The following is a 19,722-nucleotide window of genomic DNA, read 5'->3' on the forward strand; positions in this document are numbered from 1 at the left end:
TGTTACGAAATAGTATGGATTCACATGTGGATTCATTGCATCATAAAAGCGATTGTTTGACCTGGCAATTGATTACGACATAATAGCAATTCACACGTTGATTATTTGTGTCATAATAGCGATTGTCCCTTTGATTATTTACTTTGCCCTACCTTTCTCATAACTGCGTGTAAAATGAATATAATTTTCCTATTAAACGTGGCAACAGGCAGTAATATACAACCTAAATATGTTTCAGAAGTATAACTGCTTTATATTTACGATGTTTTCCTCAATCAAGCAGCATGTTAATTCTGAAATAGTAAGGATTTACTCGTGGATTCATTGCGCCACTTTAGCGATTGTCTGGCCTGGTAATTGATTACAGCACAATAGCAATTCACGCGTTGATCATTTGCGTCATAATACCAATTGTCCCCTTGATTATTTTGCCTGCAGTTGCTTGAAAGCACGTTAAATATTTGCCATTTTACGTATGTGATCAAGTAAAGTATTAATACGTTTGCAATAAATACTTCTTACGCGGGTAAATGCAATGTATTGCGCACCTGCTTTAGAGATTAGAATGAGACCACTAGACGGCCTTAGCGATAGAAAATGGGTATGCCATATACCCTATAAATATTTTGAGGTATGCGCCACATACACGCATACCCAGGATCGGCGCCCATGCTGCTAATGTAAATATATTTTAATTTGGAGTTCCATTTCCCCCTTTATTGTAGTTTTTTATGTTTTGCGCATACGATATAGCTATTATGACGTCACTTAGCTATTAAGACGTAATAGCATTGGCGTAGAGTTTTGCAATTGCGTGGAAGTGCGGCGAACAGGCAAAGACAATTTAATTTGTATGTATCTTAACGCAATAGTTAGACCTTCTACGCGACAGGAACACTTATCGCAATGTAACGTGGTTTAATTTGCAAGTGTAATACCGCTTAATCTTTTAGTAATCTGGAATTTAATATTTACTCCGTCGGCTGCGTAACAAATCGTATAATGTTAACGTAAGTTACCTATTCCTGCAGTTCTGAAGTAACAAACAGCTTTATTTTATCATAAATCCGGCATTTATGCAGGCAAGAAACATTCGCAATTGTGACGTAACATAACTAGCTATTTCGTAATACACTTACAGTATTTGATTGCGCAATAATAGGAATTGTGACGAATGCGTATTACGTGAGCAATATAAACCAGGATTTTAACACGTGTATGTTCGGGGATTGCTTACAAAACACAGGCATTCTTAAACTGTAAATTCCTGTTAATTTCAAAAGAGGAAGTTGGTTGCCTCGGTTGCCATAAACTGCGGTTGGTGATCGCCGATTAGTTTTACAGTTTTTTAAACTAGCTTTTGTTAATAATTTGTATGCTGACCGAACACAGTTTGAGAAGTATGATACATGAAACTGAGCCGTATTTATATCAGGAGAGCTTTTTTTAATCGGCATAAATCGTTTTTACCCGCAAATATTTAGTACTGACAGTTTGTGTCTGTTGCAAGTTGAAATCGTCGCCGTAATCTGGCTTTAATCGGAAAAAAAAAACGAAACTAGATTGACGCTTCTTCAATTAAGTTTGTACGTTGCGATCAACACTGCACGAGGAATCGTTTGCTTATAGACAAAAAAACACTGTCAGTGGGGCAGCAGAAGGAAGTTCGTTAAAATATTAGTAAAAAACTAAGACACCCCTGTGCGAATTTAGTACTTTTAACACGTAGTACTTTTAACACTAGTACTTGTAACACAGAACGCATGCGTCTATGATTTACGAAACTGCTAGAAAAATTTAAATACGAATCAGTATCGGCCGTATTTTTGTTTTTTTTACCATGCCTGACGCGCATTCGCAACTCTCAACTCTCAATCAAGGAAACTAAACATTGCTATAATAAATACTCCCATAAGCATACATATTATGCGATCGTCTGGTCTAGCACATGTAATAATGCTAGTTAATCCATGATTCCTTTGTTTCTGATTGGTCAATCAGGAAGCGGTAAAATGGGGTGATTTGCCGCATATTTACAAACAGTAGGATGTTATGTTGTAATAATCACGATTGCGCAAATATAAGTCAAATTTTAACACGTTTCTTTATGAATTAATCTGTCGATTGTCATCATCTAGACATTATATGCGCGTGCGGTATTCGTTAATTAAACAGGAGTAGCGAATTCCTAAATTGGCAAGAGTGCGTCGCACTCCGCACGCCCGTACTCTACGCCAGTGCGTAATAGGATTGGGTTCGTTTAAGGCATATGGTTCATTTTCTACTTATTGTGAAGTATGGTCTTGGTGCTCTGATCACACCTTTTTAAATCGCGGTGGAATGGTTGAAATGCACACACGCATTTCTCGTTCTATATCCAAGCATGATCGATATTTAGTTTTGATTGACGCTACCTCACAAAACCCAGTCTTACACAGATACGATATTGCAAAGGGCAGTAGTACACAGAGAGCTTTTGTTGCACACTTGTGGATTTTTTTGGCAAGTGTTGCTCCCCGAAACTAAATTATTTCGAATGATCAAAATTTTGTATTTAGTGTGAAGTTGGATGTTAAATCGGCGAATTTTTAAAATACGTCGGCAATATGCCGAGGATATAAAAGACGTGGGCAGGGCGTGGTGTCACTGACACGATGTCGCGCGCGCGTCTCTGATCACAAAATTCTTTTTTTAACTAGTTACGGTTTCTTATTACCACCGGACCAGTTATCACAAACAACAACAACGTGATGGTATAAATCTTATTCATCTTAAACAGGTAAATCATAACAGAGTTTATTAGGGTAGAAACAGACTGGCGTTTAATCACAAACTCGGCATAAAAAAATAAAAGTTACTAACGAACTCGCCTACACTACGTTCATACACCAAACAAAAGAGCGCAAAAACGAAAGAACGCAAAAAAGAAACAATGGAAAAGGGTTTTAAAATTCAAAAGTTTCTAAAACCCCAAAAAATCTTCATCCGAAAAGGACGACCACAAATCATCAGTTTCTGAATCGTTTTCTACAGATAAAGATGGGGTGCTACTGAAAGATTGTTTTGCCAACTTGGCAGGGTAATTAATGCCCTGTGGTCTTCGCACACCCAGTGTTCTATTTTTTTAATTTCCGCCGACCGCAAATTATGACGTCACAAATTTCCGCGAAAATTACGACTTTCGTAAATACTGTGTGCATTCGTACAATGGTTCGCTGACATAATCACTAATCAGTGATTCAGCTAATCAGTTATAAAGTTAAACCGCACGCATAGTTTGTAATAGTATTTAGAGACCGACCGATATCAATTTTTTCCACCGATACCGATACCGATATTTTTAGCTTTCACCGATACCGATATTTTACCGATATTTTTACACTAGCGAAACAAATGAAAATAATCAATCTAAATCTGATTTAATAATTGTATTCGAGCAAATGCAAGTTATAGTACAGGAAACAAAGTTGTTCTGCGTGTTCGCCAGTGAGGCGGCTTCTTTTATCTTCATATATATTTCCAATTGTGCTAAAATCTCGTTCACTTGGCACAGAAGAAGGCGGTGGATTTAAATATTTTCTAGCTAGTTTGGCTAGAATGACAAAACGAGTTTCATTATTTTTCCACCAATCCAGTGGATGTCCGGTAGACCGATCAATAAGTGGTTCTGAAAGATATTTATTAATTTCTGTTTGAACATCTGTTGATTCACACTCATTGTTATCAGTAGATCCTTGACCTAAGACATTTTTGTACAAATTGGACAATAGGTCATTCTCACTATCACTGGATTGTTTTTGCTTCTTTGCTGCCACTGGTTCTTCTCCTTGGTCTTGTTCCTTAACTTCATTAATTAACCAATCCTTAGCTCTACCTAAGACAATCTCTGATGAAAATGGTTTGTCTTTGAATCGGGGATCCAGGAGGCAAGCAATCACCACTGGTTTAACATTTTCAACATTACAATATCTTCTTAACAGGCTTTCACACATGGTTCCTTTTATAGTACCAATCCCAAATGTTGCTTCATTATCACTTTGTAGAAGAGCTTTAAGTACTGCAATACTGGGTAGTATGCATGATGCGGAAGCTTCAGAATGACTAATCTCCAACGTTATCGTCTCAAAGGGTATCAATAAAGCAACTAATTTGGCGACAAGTTCCCACTCATATGTATTTGGTAAACTAAAATGACCATACTCACTTGCATATATGCTGAGAGCATGCTTCTGTTCCAACATCCTACGCAACATATGTAGAGTTGAATTCCATCTTGTTGGGATTGCCTGTATAATTGAATGAACCGGCAAACCAACTTGGTTTTGAATTGCATGTAGCCGTTTCTTTGCAAGTGTTGAATGATTGAAGTGTGTGGCACAGCGTTTAAGCTTTGCCACAATATCAATTACGACTCTTTGAGATTCTATACCCTCTTTTATTATTAATTGCATGGTATGTGCACAGCAGCTGAAATCTGAAACATCTGCTACCCTCATGCCTTTGACAACATTAGCACCACTGTCACGTAAAACAAGCAACACACGACTTCTGTCAATTTCCCACTGGCTAAGAATGTCCAAGAACACTTTACCTATGTAATCTCCTGTGTGAGACTCCGACATTGACTTTACTGACAAAACTAGTTGCTTTCTCTTCCATTGATTGTCAATAAAATGAGCTGTTAAACTCATAAGAGATTCAGTTGAACCTGACCAACAATCTGTAGTAAATGACAAACTCTCTCCTGCATTTTCTTCTTTGAGCATATTTTTAATTTTATCAACAACTTTCAGGTGAACTTTAGGCAACATTTCTGTTCTGTAATACTTTTCATCTTTAAGATTGTACCTTGGCTCTGCAGTCGCCAGAAGACGTTTGAATCCTATGTCATTTGTGACTGAAAATGGCTGTATATCTGTAGCTATCATCTCAATTATCAGCTTATCCAAATTTCTGGACCGACCATCTGTATTAGACCACTTTCTACTATTGTCAAACGACTGAAACAGTGTAGGCTGCACGACCTTTGAACTTTTGCCTATTTTATGGCAGTGCGCTTGTTCATACACTTCTACTTCTCTGTGCTTACTACGCAAATGTGACCATAGGTTACTTGTATTTTTCTGAGCAGAAGAAGTGGAACCTTGACTGACCAAGTTCTTACACAGTTGGCACTTAACTGAACCTTCCGAAACATTAAAATAATCCCAAACTTTGCTAGAGGAAACTTTCGCAATGGCACTCATCTTGCAAGTTTTATTATACTAACGATATGCGGTAATCTATTTCGCGTGGTTTGTTTCGCGCGCTTACGCTTCAACGTCACGGCGCCTTTTTCTTTTTTCTCTAGCCTTTTCCCCTCTCTCTTCTCTTCGTTATATTCGCATACGCACATCGCTCGAACAATTTATATATCGGTGCTTTTTTACCGATACCGATTATCGGTAGAACGTAAATATCGGCCGATAATATCGGTGAAACGATATATCGGTCGACCTCTAATAGTATTATCATGCTATTTGTACTCTACGCAAGACAATTTTTTTATAAACGATATAGGAAAACGAACTATATACACGAGAGCATAGACGTCGGAAAATATTTTAAATGAAATATTAAACAGCGCTGCTGGCTTACATTGTTTAGAATGCGATACAGCGAAAAATCCTCGTCTGTTTAGCAGCAATATTGTTTGTTAATCTAAATTTAATGTACTAATAAAGAGAGTACACCAAACTCGCGTTAGCAAAAAGTAGGCTTTCAAGAAATATACCCATCGATTGTCCCATCGAATAAGGTACGAGAACGCTGTGTATACCCATCGAACTGAGCTAAAATAAGCTTTAATGCATGGGCAGCTGTGTAAACAGTGCCTATTTTCGGCCGGATTTTTTTAAAACTGCCGGCAAAAAAACAGCCGGCGTGGGAATCCGGAATTTATTTACTTTGCCGGCTGGGTAACATTTTGTTTCGTGTTAACGTATGCGTAAGTTACCTATTCGTGCAGTTCTGACGTAACAAACAGCTTTATATTATCATAAATCCGACATTTATGCGGAGACAATGGCAATTGTGACGTAACATTACTAGCTATGTCGAAATGCACTTGCGGTATTTGATTGCGCCATAATAGGGATTGTGACTAATGTAATACGTAACAATACGAACAAATATTTCAACCCGTGTTACGTAATATAAAACTCAGACAATCCTAAAGCACTATTAAATTCCAGGTAATTATTATTACAAATAAAATTCGTTGCAGGTAGAAACATGTGAGATTTTTTTAACTGTAGTTGGTAATCGCCGATTAGTTTTATAGTTTTATTAAATCAAAGAAAGCAATCCTAGTAGAGTATTCCTTGCTTAAACTAGCGTCTGTTATTAATTTCAATGTTGACCGGACAAAGTTTGTCGCGTGTCCAAAAATATTGAAATTGATTTAAACAGTGGGTCTTCTAACAGAGGAGACAACCTTGTCCCCAATGATTCTACCAATTGTTCAATAATATGTTGCAGTTCGCTGGACACTTTATTTTTCGCTGCCAGTAAGTCCCCTTGAACAATGTATTGGTGAAAAGTAACTGTAGTCGATTCTTCTTCTCCAAGAACTTTTCTCTATAGCATGGTCCATGGCGACTTGTAAACCTTCGGCGCAAGTGTCCTCAGGTTCTTCAAGAGACAAAACAGAAAACTTGGATTTGCCGAACATTGCCGATTTAAATACAAACAGCTCCTTTTCATCCATGATTTTGGCTGACGAGCTGCCACCCGACAATATACTATAATATCTAATGTTGCCTCTTTTACCGGTTTGGTAATGCATTTTAATCTACTGCTTCGACTGAGATAGGAAGTTATTTCTTCACCAGACTTTCGATCTAGATAAGCGGAGCCTAAGTCTACATCCAGAATATCTTTATTAAATTTGCATATATCTTCGTACAGTTTAAATGACTTTGCTTTTGTTGTTAGAAAGTGCGCTGTTTGAAATTTTCTAATCATTTGGTTTCGCTGATCTGAACTTAATCGTCTAAAATATGGCAGCAGCGTCGTTTGCCCACCACTGGCACTAACTACAGTCGATGTGCTGGCGGAATTACTTTCATTGGTGGTTTCGTGAGCCTGTTCAATAAGCCTAAGCACAGCTGTCTCGTGAGAGCGGGACGAAAGATGGTAGCGAAAATTATTTTTTTTAAGTGATGTTCCTTTTACATAGGAGTCTACCTACTTTATAGCAAAAACTTTCTGTCAAATTTGGTTTCCATTATTTTTATAAAATTCACTGCATTTTTTACACCAAATTCGCGAAACATTCCTGACAACGTCTGCTTCATAGCCCAGGTCTGGAAATTCCCAGTTTTTTACAGTCGTTTCCTTCGGCTTGATCACATTTGTTACAACTACAACTGCAGTGCAAGTAAAACCGGTATGCGAACACGTGTATTGGTAATGTGAGTTTGTAATCAATTGTTACAACAGAACGAAAACTAAGGTGTTTATCACCGATTGTTACGTCATTTGCTATATGCGAAAACTTTACGATTATAAATGTATTAATGTATTTAGTGTATTATACTACCTCTCTTTGATTATTTATAGATTTTTTGTCTCTAATTTTTATAATCTGCATTAAATTGCCGTGAAAATTTATATTTTTTGTTAAAAAATTTTTTTTTACCGCATTGTTTTTATCGTCAGCAATAAACTGCGGACGATTTGTCTAAATGCATCGGCAAAACCGTCGGCAATTGATTGCTGACGTGAGTCTCAAAGGCTGCTTGTTGAAATACAATCAGGAATAATCAAAGATGAATTATTGATCCATGCTTTTGGGAAAATAATGTTTAAAGAGCAAACTAACGTTGTCAAGGTGTTTATAAATTACATCTTTATTACACATGTTGTTTTAAAAATGGGAAACAATCGCTTCGTTCATTGTTCTTTAATAAGTCCGCCTTCCATATTAGAAATTTTTTCGAAAGTCAGTGATTTTATCAAAAAGACCAAGAACATGAGTTTATTTTACTTAAAGATTTTCTACAAATTAAATAAAGAAATTAGTTTAAAACCTGTCAATCAACGCCTGCTGGTTATCAAAAGTTAAACTTGGTTTTACATCTACAACTGATCTTGACGCAGGTGCTGCATTTGTAAGCTGAGAAATCAGCCTACTCATTATTTAACCTAATGATGACATTATTTAACCTAATTTACTGTAGTAAACCAACCGTGATGATATAACCGGTGCAAATGAGCATAATTTTAATAAGTAACGTTTTAATTTAGCGTTTTCTACAAATTAAATAAAGAAATTAGTTTAAAACCTGTCAATCAACGCCTGCTGGCCATCAAAGGTTAAACTCGGTTTTACATCTACATGTTATCCAATTGCAAAGTTGGCAGAGTGAAATGTTGTATATTGATAACTGGTCTCGTGAATACCATTGAATTTAAATATTTAATTCACATTTTGTTATATGATATGGTACCTGTACCCAGGCATGTGAAATGTGCAAATCATGATAGCTTCTTTAATAAGATTCTGTGTACAATTAATAATAGCCTTGGCCCGAGCACTAATGACGTCATTAAGGAAAATGGGAGCACGTGAACCAGTTCGGTTTAGTCGGAAGGTGCCACTAATCCAAATCGCGCAGGACACGTGGTTTCTGATCAAATGAACACGTGGTTCACCGACACAGAGACCACACAAGACTATACGAGTTTCATGAATTGCAGTGTTGCAAGATGTAGAATTCATGGAAAACAAAATTGATTTATACTTGTTACAAAAGATTTTGCAGTATATTAAAATAAAAGTAATTTTACAATTTTTCGCCTTTAGTTACGAAATCATATGGGAAACACTGGCCACTCCCCAAACCCCATCAACTTGGATATTCTGTATGGGTGATGCCCTTGAGTACCTAGGTTTTAGGCCAGATTTAGCCCATTAGCGAAACACCCTCGTGGCCTTGTGCGTTTTATAGTGTCGTGCTAGTGACTCACCTATTCTTGTTCTGACTTTTATCTGCAGACTAGATGTCTCACAGTTGGATGCTCTTCGCACAGCGTATTCCCAAAAACCAAAAATACAAAAAAAGTCAAGCTGGCTTATCTGAATATCTTTTGGTTATTCATAGACGTGTCCGAACAGCAGTTACCAAGCATAAATAATTGAGCTAAAAATTGTAAACTAAATGTTAGATGTAACATTATGTAAGTGCTTATAATTCAATTATCAGAAATTCTTCTTGTTTGAATTCTCAACTGGCAGTATATTATATCTTTCTTACATTCAATTTTTTTGGTTTTGGCAATTAGTCAAACGAAATACATAAAGTATTATATATTTTTCACCAGAATAATATATAATTGCTGACGGTGTGTTAAACACGTTTTGCATCAGCATGGTCTCGGTAAATACGGAAATTAAATTAAAACAGCTACCGTAAGTGCTGAAGTGTAAATTAAATTTCTTAAACTTTGTCGCAAACACACAGGATACCTATTTGCTGAGAACTCCTTATAAACTTGGAAAAAGGAATTTTCTGCAGACGCTTTGTTTTACTGGCACCGAATACTGTGTACATAGATATCAGACAAAATGTTTTGTCCAAATCGTATGGGAATTCGGACACGAATACGCACACGGGTTCGCATAATACTGTGTACAGCCACCTTTAAGCATTTTTCCCACTACATGATATAATACAGTTACTTAATAATTTTCAACAACTTATAGGATGCATATTGTGGAAAGAATCAGATACTGCAGGATATCAGCTGCCCTACAAAGCAAATATGTTATTGATATGGAAGACAATGAGGAAATACTTAATCCTTACACATACAGGACTGAACAGATGAGACTGAGTAAGTTCCCTCTTCAATATCTAAGATATAAAGTATATATAAATATATTTATAAACTGTTGCATTTTTGTATATAATGTTGCCCAACAATAGTAATAATATAGAGTAAATAAATGTTGAAAGTTTTATTCTAAATGAATAAACAAATGTAACTTACTTTATCTTCGCATGGCCGGAAAAGGATAGTTGTTATAACACGGATGTTCATACACATTGGGCCAGCTTACGAATTACCAAGTATATTACTTTGTGGGTGATATTTTTGTGGGTTTTTATTAGTGATGTACCGAAGTTTATTCGGTTTGCCGAATTTATTTGGCCGAATCAGCAATTTTGACATAGATTCGGTTTTGGCCGAATCGTGAGTAAAGATTTGGCAAAAACCGAACTTTTTCACATACAATATAGCTACGAGAACTGGCGCAATTTGTGAGATAGGAATTAAAGACTATTTGCAACAAATAAGTTTAATTCAATTAATCGTCATGCTTTAAAGCAATGCTAATCATTTTGGATACGGTTCTATGGCCTATGGCATACGTGCATTTTGATAAACTTCGTCATATTCGCGACCGAATATGCGCCGATAAAGAAACACTCGCCCTTTCTCTCTAAATAGTGCACGCGTCTGCGCACGATTCCCTGCACATTTTTAGCACAAAGCAGAATACAAAATGTAAATGTAAAGTTTTCGTATAATTTTTTTACACTGGATATAGTTTTAAGCCAGCGTGAGTAGTTTAAATGCAGGTAAATAGGGATTATGTGAATTTTAATTGGTGCAAATATAAGAGCGAGGAGCGATGCTATCAGTAAATTGGAACCAACAGAAATTGTAATATGATATTACAAAGTATCGTCCCGGACGAGCTTGGACAGAAGCCAAAAAACATTGTTTGTTGGCACCGCACGAGAACCAGAGTTTCATTACGTCACTTTTCACGAGAATAAATTCACAACGATTGCCTCGCTTGTTACGTGTGGAACGCATGGTACTGAATGCGTCTTCCTTTATTTCCAAAGCAAACGCAGAGCTTAAACATGTGACGCTCATACACGATGTTTCGATCTCGTGGTTGATTGGGCAGTGGGAACATTCTTCCCGATTGTTATATTATGAAACGTCATAATTTATAGTTATGTTGTTATAGAACAAGCGATGTAACAATTAAATGAAACATGTTCCAATTCCTAGCGAAAGAATGTAATATTGAATGCAACGCCTGTTTTAGCACTTTTTGTCTGCGTTTGAGTTTGTGGAAATGGGGTCTGTCATTACATCAAAACAGCCCCCATGGTTGCAGCAGTTTATTTATTTTAATATAAAAAAGTCAGATACAGGAACACTGCGTGCTCGTGTTATTTGACACCAGCTGTAATTCGATACGGGCAAATTCGCTGACGTTGCGATTCGTATATTATTTACAACGAATGAAAAATAATTAAAAAGAAAGCTATGCTGACTATTTTCGTTATCTCTTAGTAGCTTCACTTTTTGTTTATGTTTAATATTTGTCGCTCTCGCCTGCAATATTATAGCAATAGCATATGGCTCGGCACTCGGCCTAGATTTCAGCCGAGCGCCAAGCATCAAAAAAGGAGACGCTCGGACACAAGCTTTTGAGTTCGGGCTCGGCTCGACACATCCCTATTGGTAGGTGTCTAGTTAGAACTGCAATAATGGGTTAATGACATAAATACGTTAGTATGAAACCAACTGTTATGCAGCTAGCCAATTCAATAAATTTGGGTTCACACGGTAGACCACTGTTGGCAGTTTTTAAAAATTCCGGCCCTGTATTTTATACCTACACTTTATTTTTAAATCTAACTACACTATTACGTAACATTTTGATCAACCGTAGATCACCGGTCTCTTTTATTCTGCATTTGTGGGTTGTAGGTGCAAAGAGTAATTGGTGTCATTTTCGTTACTATAGTTTGTATTTTGTAAGGTTAACAGAAATGCATATATATTGTTTGTGTGAGTTCATTAAGTAAAGTTAAACAAACGAATTCACTCATTATATTGAATGTATAAATCCCTTCTTTGCAGATAATGATATTATTTTTAATAGATCACCTGGTTGATATATTACTGAGAAAGGGTGAAGAGAATTATAAAAAGTTTCTTCAAATTCTTGGATCCTATTACCCAGATGTGTACAAAGAAATAATTGGCAAAGATCTTCCAGGTGCTGACTAAGAAGTTTTGAATAATTAAAACCTTTTCTCATGTTAGGCATTTAGTTTTTAATATATGATTATTGAGTATGTTTTACATGTACTTACTACCAGCCGCAGCCGCCGGTCATTGGAAAAAGGCGTTCCTCTCCCTTTTTTTAAATTTTTTTTATTATAATAAAAAGTTTAGCCTTGGATTAAAAACGCAGTTACAATGATTAGTCTTTTGCTTTAGGAGGTTTAGCCATTTTTTTTATTTTACTAAGGCAGGATTGTAGAAATTGTAAATCCAGACGGTAATGAGTTAATTTTATTGAAAATCCTAATGTAATATATTTTACGCACACCTGTCACCCGAGTTACCAAATCGTGTTAAGCAAGGTATTACTGATCTCTTGAGACAGAAAGGTTGTTAAAGTTGCGATCTAATGTTTTATTCTGGTTGCTTGTTCGTAATTATCAGGTAACGAAATCACTCGAGTAAGGAACATTGTCGGGCTGCAATTTAAACATTTTGCACTTAATTGGTAGGTCACATGTCTCATTGCAACATAACTATTAATTATGGCTTTTCAAAACGTAACAATCAGAAGAGGTGAGTCTAGTACTGCCCAACCGAAACGAGTTCGATCCATTGTGTATGAACGCCATATTTTTATGCTCTTCGCTGGCTTAGGAAATAAATGAAGGCACATGCAGTAGCATACATATAACACTTAACAGCGAAGCAACCTTTGTGACCGTAGACGGAAATGGGATTGTTTTGACGGGGGTGTTTGCAAGAAAATGTTTAACTAATAGTTGCAAAGCCTCCTATTAATAGGTGCCTAAATCAACCAGTAAGTTTTAATTTACCAATTCCAATGACCAGCAGTAGCAACAATGATCTGTGTTATGCATTGGCGCCTAAGTTTTGATAGGTTAAGCAAACGGATAGTTACAAATAATAACTACTTTATTGTGTGTATACGTTGGCTAAAATGATATTTACCGCACTCGCACATTATGCGTAGAGCATGGATACACAATGTCCGCTAGTGTGCGTACTACATATAAGTAAACCATAGGTGCCGATTTTTTTAAATTGCAGAAGAGTTTTGCAGAAATTAGGATAATACGGCGATAAAAGCTAAAAGTAAGGTAATATAATACATATAGTAGTCGTATCACTGATGTAGAGTACGGGCGTGCAGGAGTGCGCCGCACTGCTGCCAATTTATGAATTCGCTACTCCTGTTTAATGCATGCGCATATAATGTTTCGATGATGACAATCAACACGTTAATTCGAAAATAAATGTGTTAAAACTTGACCTATATTTGCGCCATCATGATTATTACAACATAACATCGTGTTGTTTGTAAATATGCAGCAAATTACGCCCATTTTATACCTCTCTGATTGACTAATCAGAAACAAAGAAATCGTGGATCAACTAGCATTATTACGCGTGCTAGACCAGACAATCGCATAATATGTATGGGATATTTATAGGAGTATTTAGAATAATAGCAATGTTTAATTTATTTGATTGCAAGTTGCGAATGTGCGGCAGGCATGTAAAAAAAGAAATCAGGCCTATACTGACTCGTATTTAAATTAATCTGGCAGTTTCGTAAATCGGAGACGCGTGCGTTCTGAAGCCAATTTTTGCCGCTATAACTAGCCCAGAATTCGTGTGCCGCTACCACCACATAGCAAGCAAAACTATCGGTTAATAACTTGCAATCATAAACAAGGAACTGTAACTTATGATGGCAGTTAACCGTGAGCAAAACAAACACGATTGCAGTTAAAAAATACAAATTGCTAAAATCGTGTGAAATCTGCTAAATTCAAAGTGATGTTTTAGTTTTTTTGCTTATACTTTTAATGAACTTTCTTCAGCTGCCCCACCCATGGTTCTTTTTGGTTATAAGCCAACGATTTTTTGTGCGGTTCTTATCGTAGCGCACAAATTTAATTAAAACGTGTCAATCATGTCGTCTTTCCCGATCAAAGCCAGATTGCCGTGACGTTTTCAACTTGCAACACACACAAACTGTACCTATTAAACATTTTCGGGTAAAAACAAAGTTTTGCTTATATAAAACTAGCTCTTCTGATATAAAACGGCACAGTTTCATGTATTCTACACAGCCAGCACACAAATTATTAATAAAAGCTAAAACTAATCGGCGATCACCAACCACAGTTTAACCCACACTTTCTTTTCTACCGGCAACGAATTTTGAAATTACAAGGACTTTAGTGGTACTTCAAGAATGTCTGTGTTTATATTCTGTATTTCTATAACAAATAATCCCTGAACATACACATTTCGTACTGGTTTAGGTTTATATTGGTCACGTAATACTACCATAAATGTATTACGACCGTAAATGCATAGCTGGTAATGTTACGTCACAATTGCCATTGTCTCCCGCATAAATTCTGGATTTATGATAAAATAAAGCTGTTTGTTATGTCAGAACTGCACGAATAGGTAACTTACATATACGTTAACTGTTAACATGATACTAATTTCTAGGGATGTGCTGAAGTTGAAAAAGCTCGGGTTCGCCGAGCGCCGAGCTTCAACGAAAAGCTCGGCACGAGCCCGAGCCCGAGCACCTATGACGTCATCAAGGAGAAAGGCGTACGAGAATGCGTTCCTATTCAGCCGAAAAGCGCCGCTAATCAAAATAATACAGAACATGTGGTTTGCGGTTAAAGACGCGTCTCGCTTTTCATAATTCCTACTGTTGCAAAATGTAAAATTCATACAAAAAATATTTAATTAAAAAATTATTTATAACTGTTACAGCCAGTGGCGCAACTGACAAGTTTCTACGCATGTTCATCTTGGATAATGTAACGATTATTTACGTCAGAATAAACCTTTACGATCGTTACATCACAAACGAGATTGTTGGAAAACAATCGTGTTTTATTCGCTTCCATACGATCTGTAGTTTGTGTATAATTTTTGTTTCTGATGATTAGTTTAATGCAGGTAAATCGCGATTATGTAAATTTTAATTGGTGCAAATATAAGAGCAAGTAGCGACGCTATCAGTAAATTGGAACCAACATAAATTGTAATATGATATTACAAAGTATCGTCCCGGTCGAGCTTGGACAGAAGCCAAAAAACATCGTTTGATGGCGCCGCACGAGAACCAGAGTTTCATTACGTCATTTTTCACGAGAATAAATTCACAACGATTGCTTCGTTTGTTACGTGTGGAATGTATGCTACCGCATGCGTCTTCCTTTATTTCATACGCCGGCGCAGAGTGTAAAAATGTGACGCTGATACACGATGTTTTGATCTCGTGGTTGGTTGGGCTGCCCAACTTGGGCAGTGGGCACATTCCTCCCGATTGTTATATTATAAAACGTCATAATTAATAGTTACGTTGCGATAGGACACGTGACGTAACAATTGAATGAAAAATTGTTCTAATTCCAAGCGAAGGAATGTTATATTGAATGCAACGCGTGTGTGTGTGTCTTAGCACTTTCTGGCTGCGTGCGTGTCTGCGGTAAAGGTGGCTTAGGGGTTGCAAAACCCTGTGGTTGCAAAACCGTGGTTGCAGCAATTTATATTATTTCATTATAAAAAAGTTTAAGAGTTTTTGGCTTTTTATTTAAAATGTGATACGAAAACATTGGGCGCTCGTGTAATTCGACACCTGCTGTAATTCGATACGGGCAAATTCGCTGACGTTGCGATTCGTTACTTGCGAGAGAGCAAATTCACAACGAACGAAAAATAATTAAAGAGAAAGCTACGCTGACCAGTCTCGTTATCTCTTAGTAGCTTCACTTTTTTCATTTTTAATATTTTTCGCTCTCGCGTGCAACATTATAGCATAAGGCTCGGCGCTCGGCCCAGATTTCAGCCGAGCGCCGAGCGTCAAAAAAGGAGACGCTCGGGCACGAGCTTTTGAGTTCGGGCTCGGCTCGGCACATCCCTACTAATTTCTACGCAGCCGACGAAGTATATAAATTCCAGACTACTAAAATATTAGGTTATTATGTTACACTTGCAAGTTAAACGATGTTACATTGCGATAAGTGTTAATGCTGTGTAGAAGGTCTAACTATTGCGTTAAGATACATCCGAATTAAATTGTGTTTGCGTGTTTGCGCACTCCCACGCAATTGCAAAACTCTACGCCAATACTGTCATACCGTTTGCCGAAACTATGTGTACATTGTTTAGACGGCCTAATAATTAGCATTTTTACCTATTCAGCACATGAAAGAAGTTATAACTTTTTTCGTAGATACGTCGCTTACGCGAGTCTTAGTTTTTGGCGGAAAGTGACGTCCGTCGACGCGTGTTATAGTGAAAACATATAATCGCGCTTGGTCCAACAATGGAGATGGACTATACGTTTTCGTTGCAAGGAACATTTAACATTGTGCAAGGAAAATAAAAGCTGTCCATAAAACGGTCAAAGCATTTTTTTCGGTTGGAGAAATACGCGACGTTTAGACTTACGCGACCTGTTTTTCTGACGTCATAACGGTAAATGTACTAGGCGCGTATGACCGCTGGACTGCTTAACCGGTCTTAACTTGGTATCTTACAACGTTTTAAAAATTCACGAGGTGCGTCGCACCTCCGCACCTCTAGTAGTCGGCGCCAGTGCATGTCGCACAATGATTTCACTATCATTACTTTAAAGAAGATCTTGTGATGCCGCGGAAATAGGTCTGACTGCGATACTGTGGGACCCGTACATGAATTTTGGAGAGAATCACACTGGTCATATATGACGGACATAAGTAGTATAATGTTATGCAAATATGCTAAATTCTTTGAACATTCTTTGTTTACTATTCAATAGGACAAGAAAAAATAAATGAAAAAGTGTCCCATCTTCCCTCACCCTACTATATTAATATATTATAGATCATAAAATGACTAACCAATTATAACAGCCTATGCAAATATAAGCTAATTACCTTTTTCACTCAGCAACTTCTGCAGATCAAACATGTTCACTTTATCTTTTTCTTGATTTAGTTTACTTTCTGCCAAGTTAAGATTTTTTACTAGTTCCATTCGTTCTGATCTTAAATTTTCTATTTCAATTCTGTAATTAAATATTGGCAAAATTTAATTACAGTAATGAGTTAAGTAAGAATGAAAATAATCCAAAAAATGTTTTAGACACTTATTGACTCTTTAATTCTATACCAGATAATGGACAGGATTGTGTCCGGTACAGTGGCACAGTTGGTTAGAGGTGAGTTCAAAGCTTGTTGCTGCTACCACTGTGATCTTATGTGTCTTGGGCAAGACACTTAACGGCAATTGCTTCAACCCCATGGTCTATAATGGTTACATTTGCGGTAACTTGAAAACTGGTACGAGGTGTATGAATCAGAACAACTTTGTCATAACGACTGTTATTTTCTGGCCACATTAGGATTTTCATTTTTTACATGCCTGACTGTAGGGGGGAATACATTTAAAGTAAAAAGCACAGATGTGGCGGCACACATCTACTCACAGTTGTCTACGAATTAAATCCTGTGACTCAAGAGCATATGCTTGTCTATCACCTTCCATGATACGATACTTTCGTCGGAGTTTTTCTAGTTCGGATTCTGCAATTTTATACTGTAATCTTAATGCAAAGTTAAATGCATACACAACCTGTCATATACCATACATCCTAGAATCTACTTGCCAGTTGCAAATTTGTGGCACAAGTATTTTCGTTTTATGCAACCGGTATTCATATTGTACATATTATTTAAATCCAATACAGTTTCTAACTAACACAGAATTTTACTAAATGCTATTTAGAATGATTTTCTAGGTCTATTAAATGATGTTTTAAACAGTTGCCAGTCAGACGATCGAACTTGTAAGTGCAACAGAGATTTAAACACAAAATATGCGAAATGCACAGTAACTATTTGAGATAAAAGAATTTTACCATAAGCATCAATGTCTCCATCAGAACCATCCGAGCGAAAACTTTTGGCTGATTTTCCCGTAAACATTGTGAAGAAGATTTATCGTAACTTTTGATATAAATATAGGCCCAGCTTGTGACAAATTTAATACGAGGATATCGGATAAGTTCCTAATATTTCAAACTGCAAAAGGTATTAAACTCATCATGGAACATTTGAGTAGCATAGATTCTACAGTTCGGATATATTATAACCAGTAGGGATGTGCCGAGCCGCGCCCGAACTCAAAAGCTCTTGTCCAAGCTACTCCTTTTTTGGCTCTCGGCTGAAATCTGGGCCGAGCGCCGAGCCTTATGCCATTGCTACAATATTGCACTCGAGAGCGAAAAATATTAAAAATGAAAAAAGTAAAGCTACTAAAAGATAACGAGACTAGTCAGTGTAGCTTTCTCTTTAATTATTTTTAGCTTTTCGTTGAAGCTCGGCGCTCGGCGAAAAATAACCAGGATTTTTTTAAATTTAAATTTTAAAAAAGCCTACTTAACTAACTATTTACACAAGAAAAAATATTTACATTTTTTCAGCCATGGGTGCAAACAGTCAGCAATTTTTAATCATTAGGTTATATCAAATTGTTTTGGTGATGCACGCCATAATTTGTTCCACGGCTGCTAACACTGTAGGCGTAAGTGTCTTAGGCAAGACACTTAACGGCAAATGCTCCAACCAAGTGGTCACTAATGGGTTGTCTAAATTTTTAACCATTCAGAAAAAAAAGAAAAAAAAAGTAAGTTACATTCATTCATACAAATAAACAATAAAAAAAATACGAATTAAATTCAGTAAGATTTTCTTCCACAGCTTGGAAATGTATGTACTTTAGAGGTCGACCGATATATCGGTTCACCGATATTCAATGTTGCGATTCGTTGCCAGGTGTCGCTGAGCGCAACTTTCAACGTCCAAATTGTCGCGAGAAAATTAATCATTCTGACGTCATAATACGTCACATCAGTGGCCGTATTATCGTTACATATTTTCGTTAACGTATAGCTCTAAACGAATATCGGCGCGCGTCAAAGTAACGATCGTTTGTAGTTGACAAAATTGTGTGAAAATTAACTACAATACGACTGCTTTTTCATATATATGACTGATTGCGCAAATTGTTATCTATATTATCGTACCAACATGCTGACGAAAAGATCGAAAAGCCCCCGTGCCGGACTACAGGAACGGTAAACCGACAAAGTAAATGCAACAAAACTTACAAACCGGCATAAATTAATTTAAAATTTTATTGGGTGTTTTGATACCGCCAAGCAGCCTCGAAGAGAAATTTGATAACTCGTGATTGTAGACAATTGGTTTGTGACGAGACAATCCTTTACATAATTACAGACGTCAAAAAGCAAAATTCAACTTGTTTTCAAGAACCTGCAGGCTAAATAATGAACGTGTGAGTCCCTATTATGATGCAAATAATCGACGTGTGAATTGCTATTATGTCGTAATGAATTACCAGGTCAAACAATCGTTATTGTGATGTAATGAATCCACGTGTGAATCCTTACTATTTCGTAACAAACACACTGCTTGGCGGAGGAAAACATGGTAAATATAAAGCAGCAATACTTCTGGAACAGATTTAAGTTGATTATTACGGCCTAAATCATTTAGAATGCGATGCAGCGATAAAACATCGTCTGTTTAGCAGTAATATTGTTTGTTTTACTGA

At 36.8% G+C, this 19,722-nt stretch overlaps 2 protein-coding genes across 3 annotated transcripts in view; both read right to left on the reverse strand.

The window, feature by feature from the left end:
- Positions 1–18,188, reverse strand: part of ic5 (DC2-related axonemal dynein intermediate chain 5) — a 27,586-nt gene extending 9,398 nt beyond the window's left edge. Inside the window, exons 1-3 of one of the 2 annotated variants that reach the window (XM_018816232.2) lie at positions 18,005–18,188; positions 17,573–17,669; positions 17,022–17,152 (exon numbers count right to left, since the gene is read on the reverse strand). In XM_018816232.2, the coding sequence (XP_018671777.1) occupies positions 17,022–17,152; positions 17,573–17,669; positions 18,005–18,071 (295 nt within the window). In that variant the 5' untranslated portion in view covers positions 18,072–18,188. The remainder of the gene's footprint in view (positions 1–17,021; positions 17,153–17,572; positions 17,670–18,004) is intronic. The other variant, NM_001078420.1, reaches the window with a different exon arrangement.
- Positions 1,840–7,429, reverse strand: zf(bed)-4 (BED finger protein 4). The gene has a single exon (XM_018816235.2). The coding sequence runs from the start codon at positions 5,244–5,246 to the stop codon at positions 3,420–3,422; it is 1,827 nt and encodes a 608-aa protein (XP_018671780.1). The 5' UTR covers positions 5,247–7,429; the 3' UTR covers positions 1,840–3,419.
- Positions 18,189–19,722: the final 1,534 nt, after the last annotated feature.

This window comes from Ciona intestinalis, unplaced genomic scaffold (assembly GCF_000224145.3).
Source record: "Ciona intestinalis unplaced genomic scaffold, KH HT000162.2, whole genome shotgun sequence".
Taxonomy (NCBI): domain Eukaryota; kingdom Metazoa; phylum Chordata; class Ascidiacea; order Phlebobranchia; family Cionidae; genus Ciona; species Ciona intestinalis.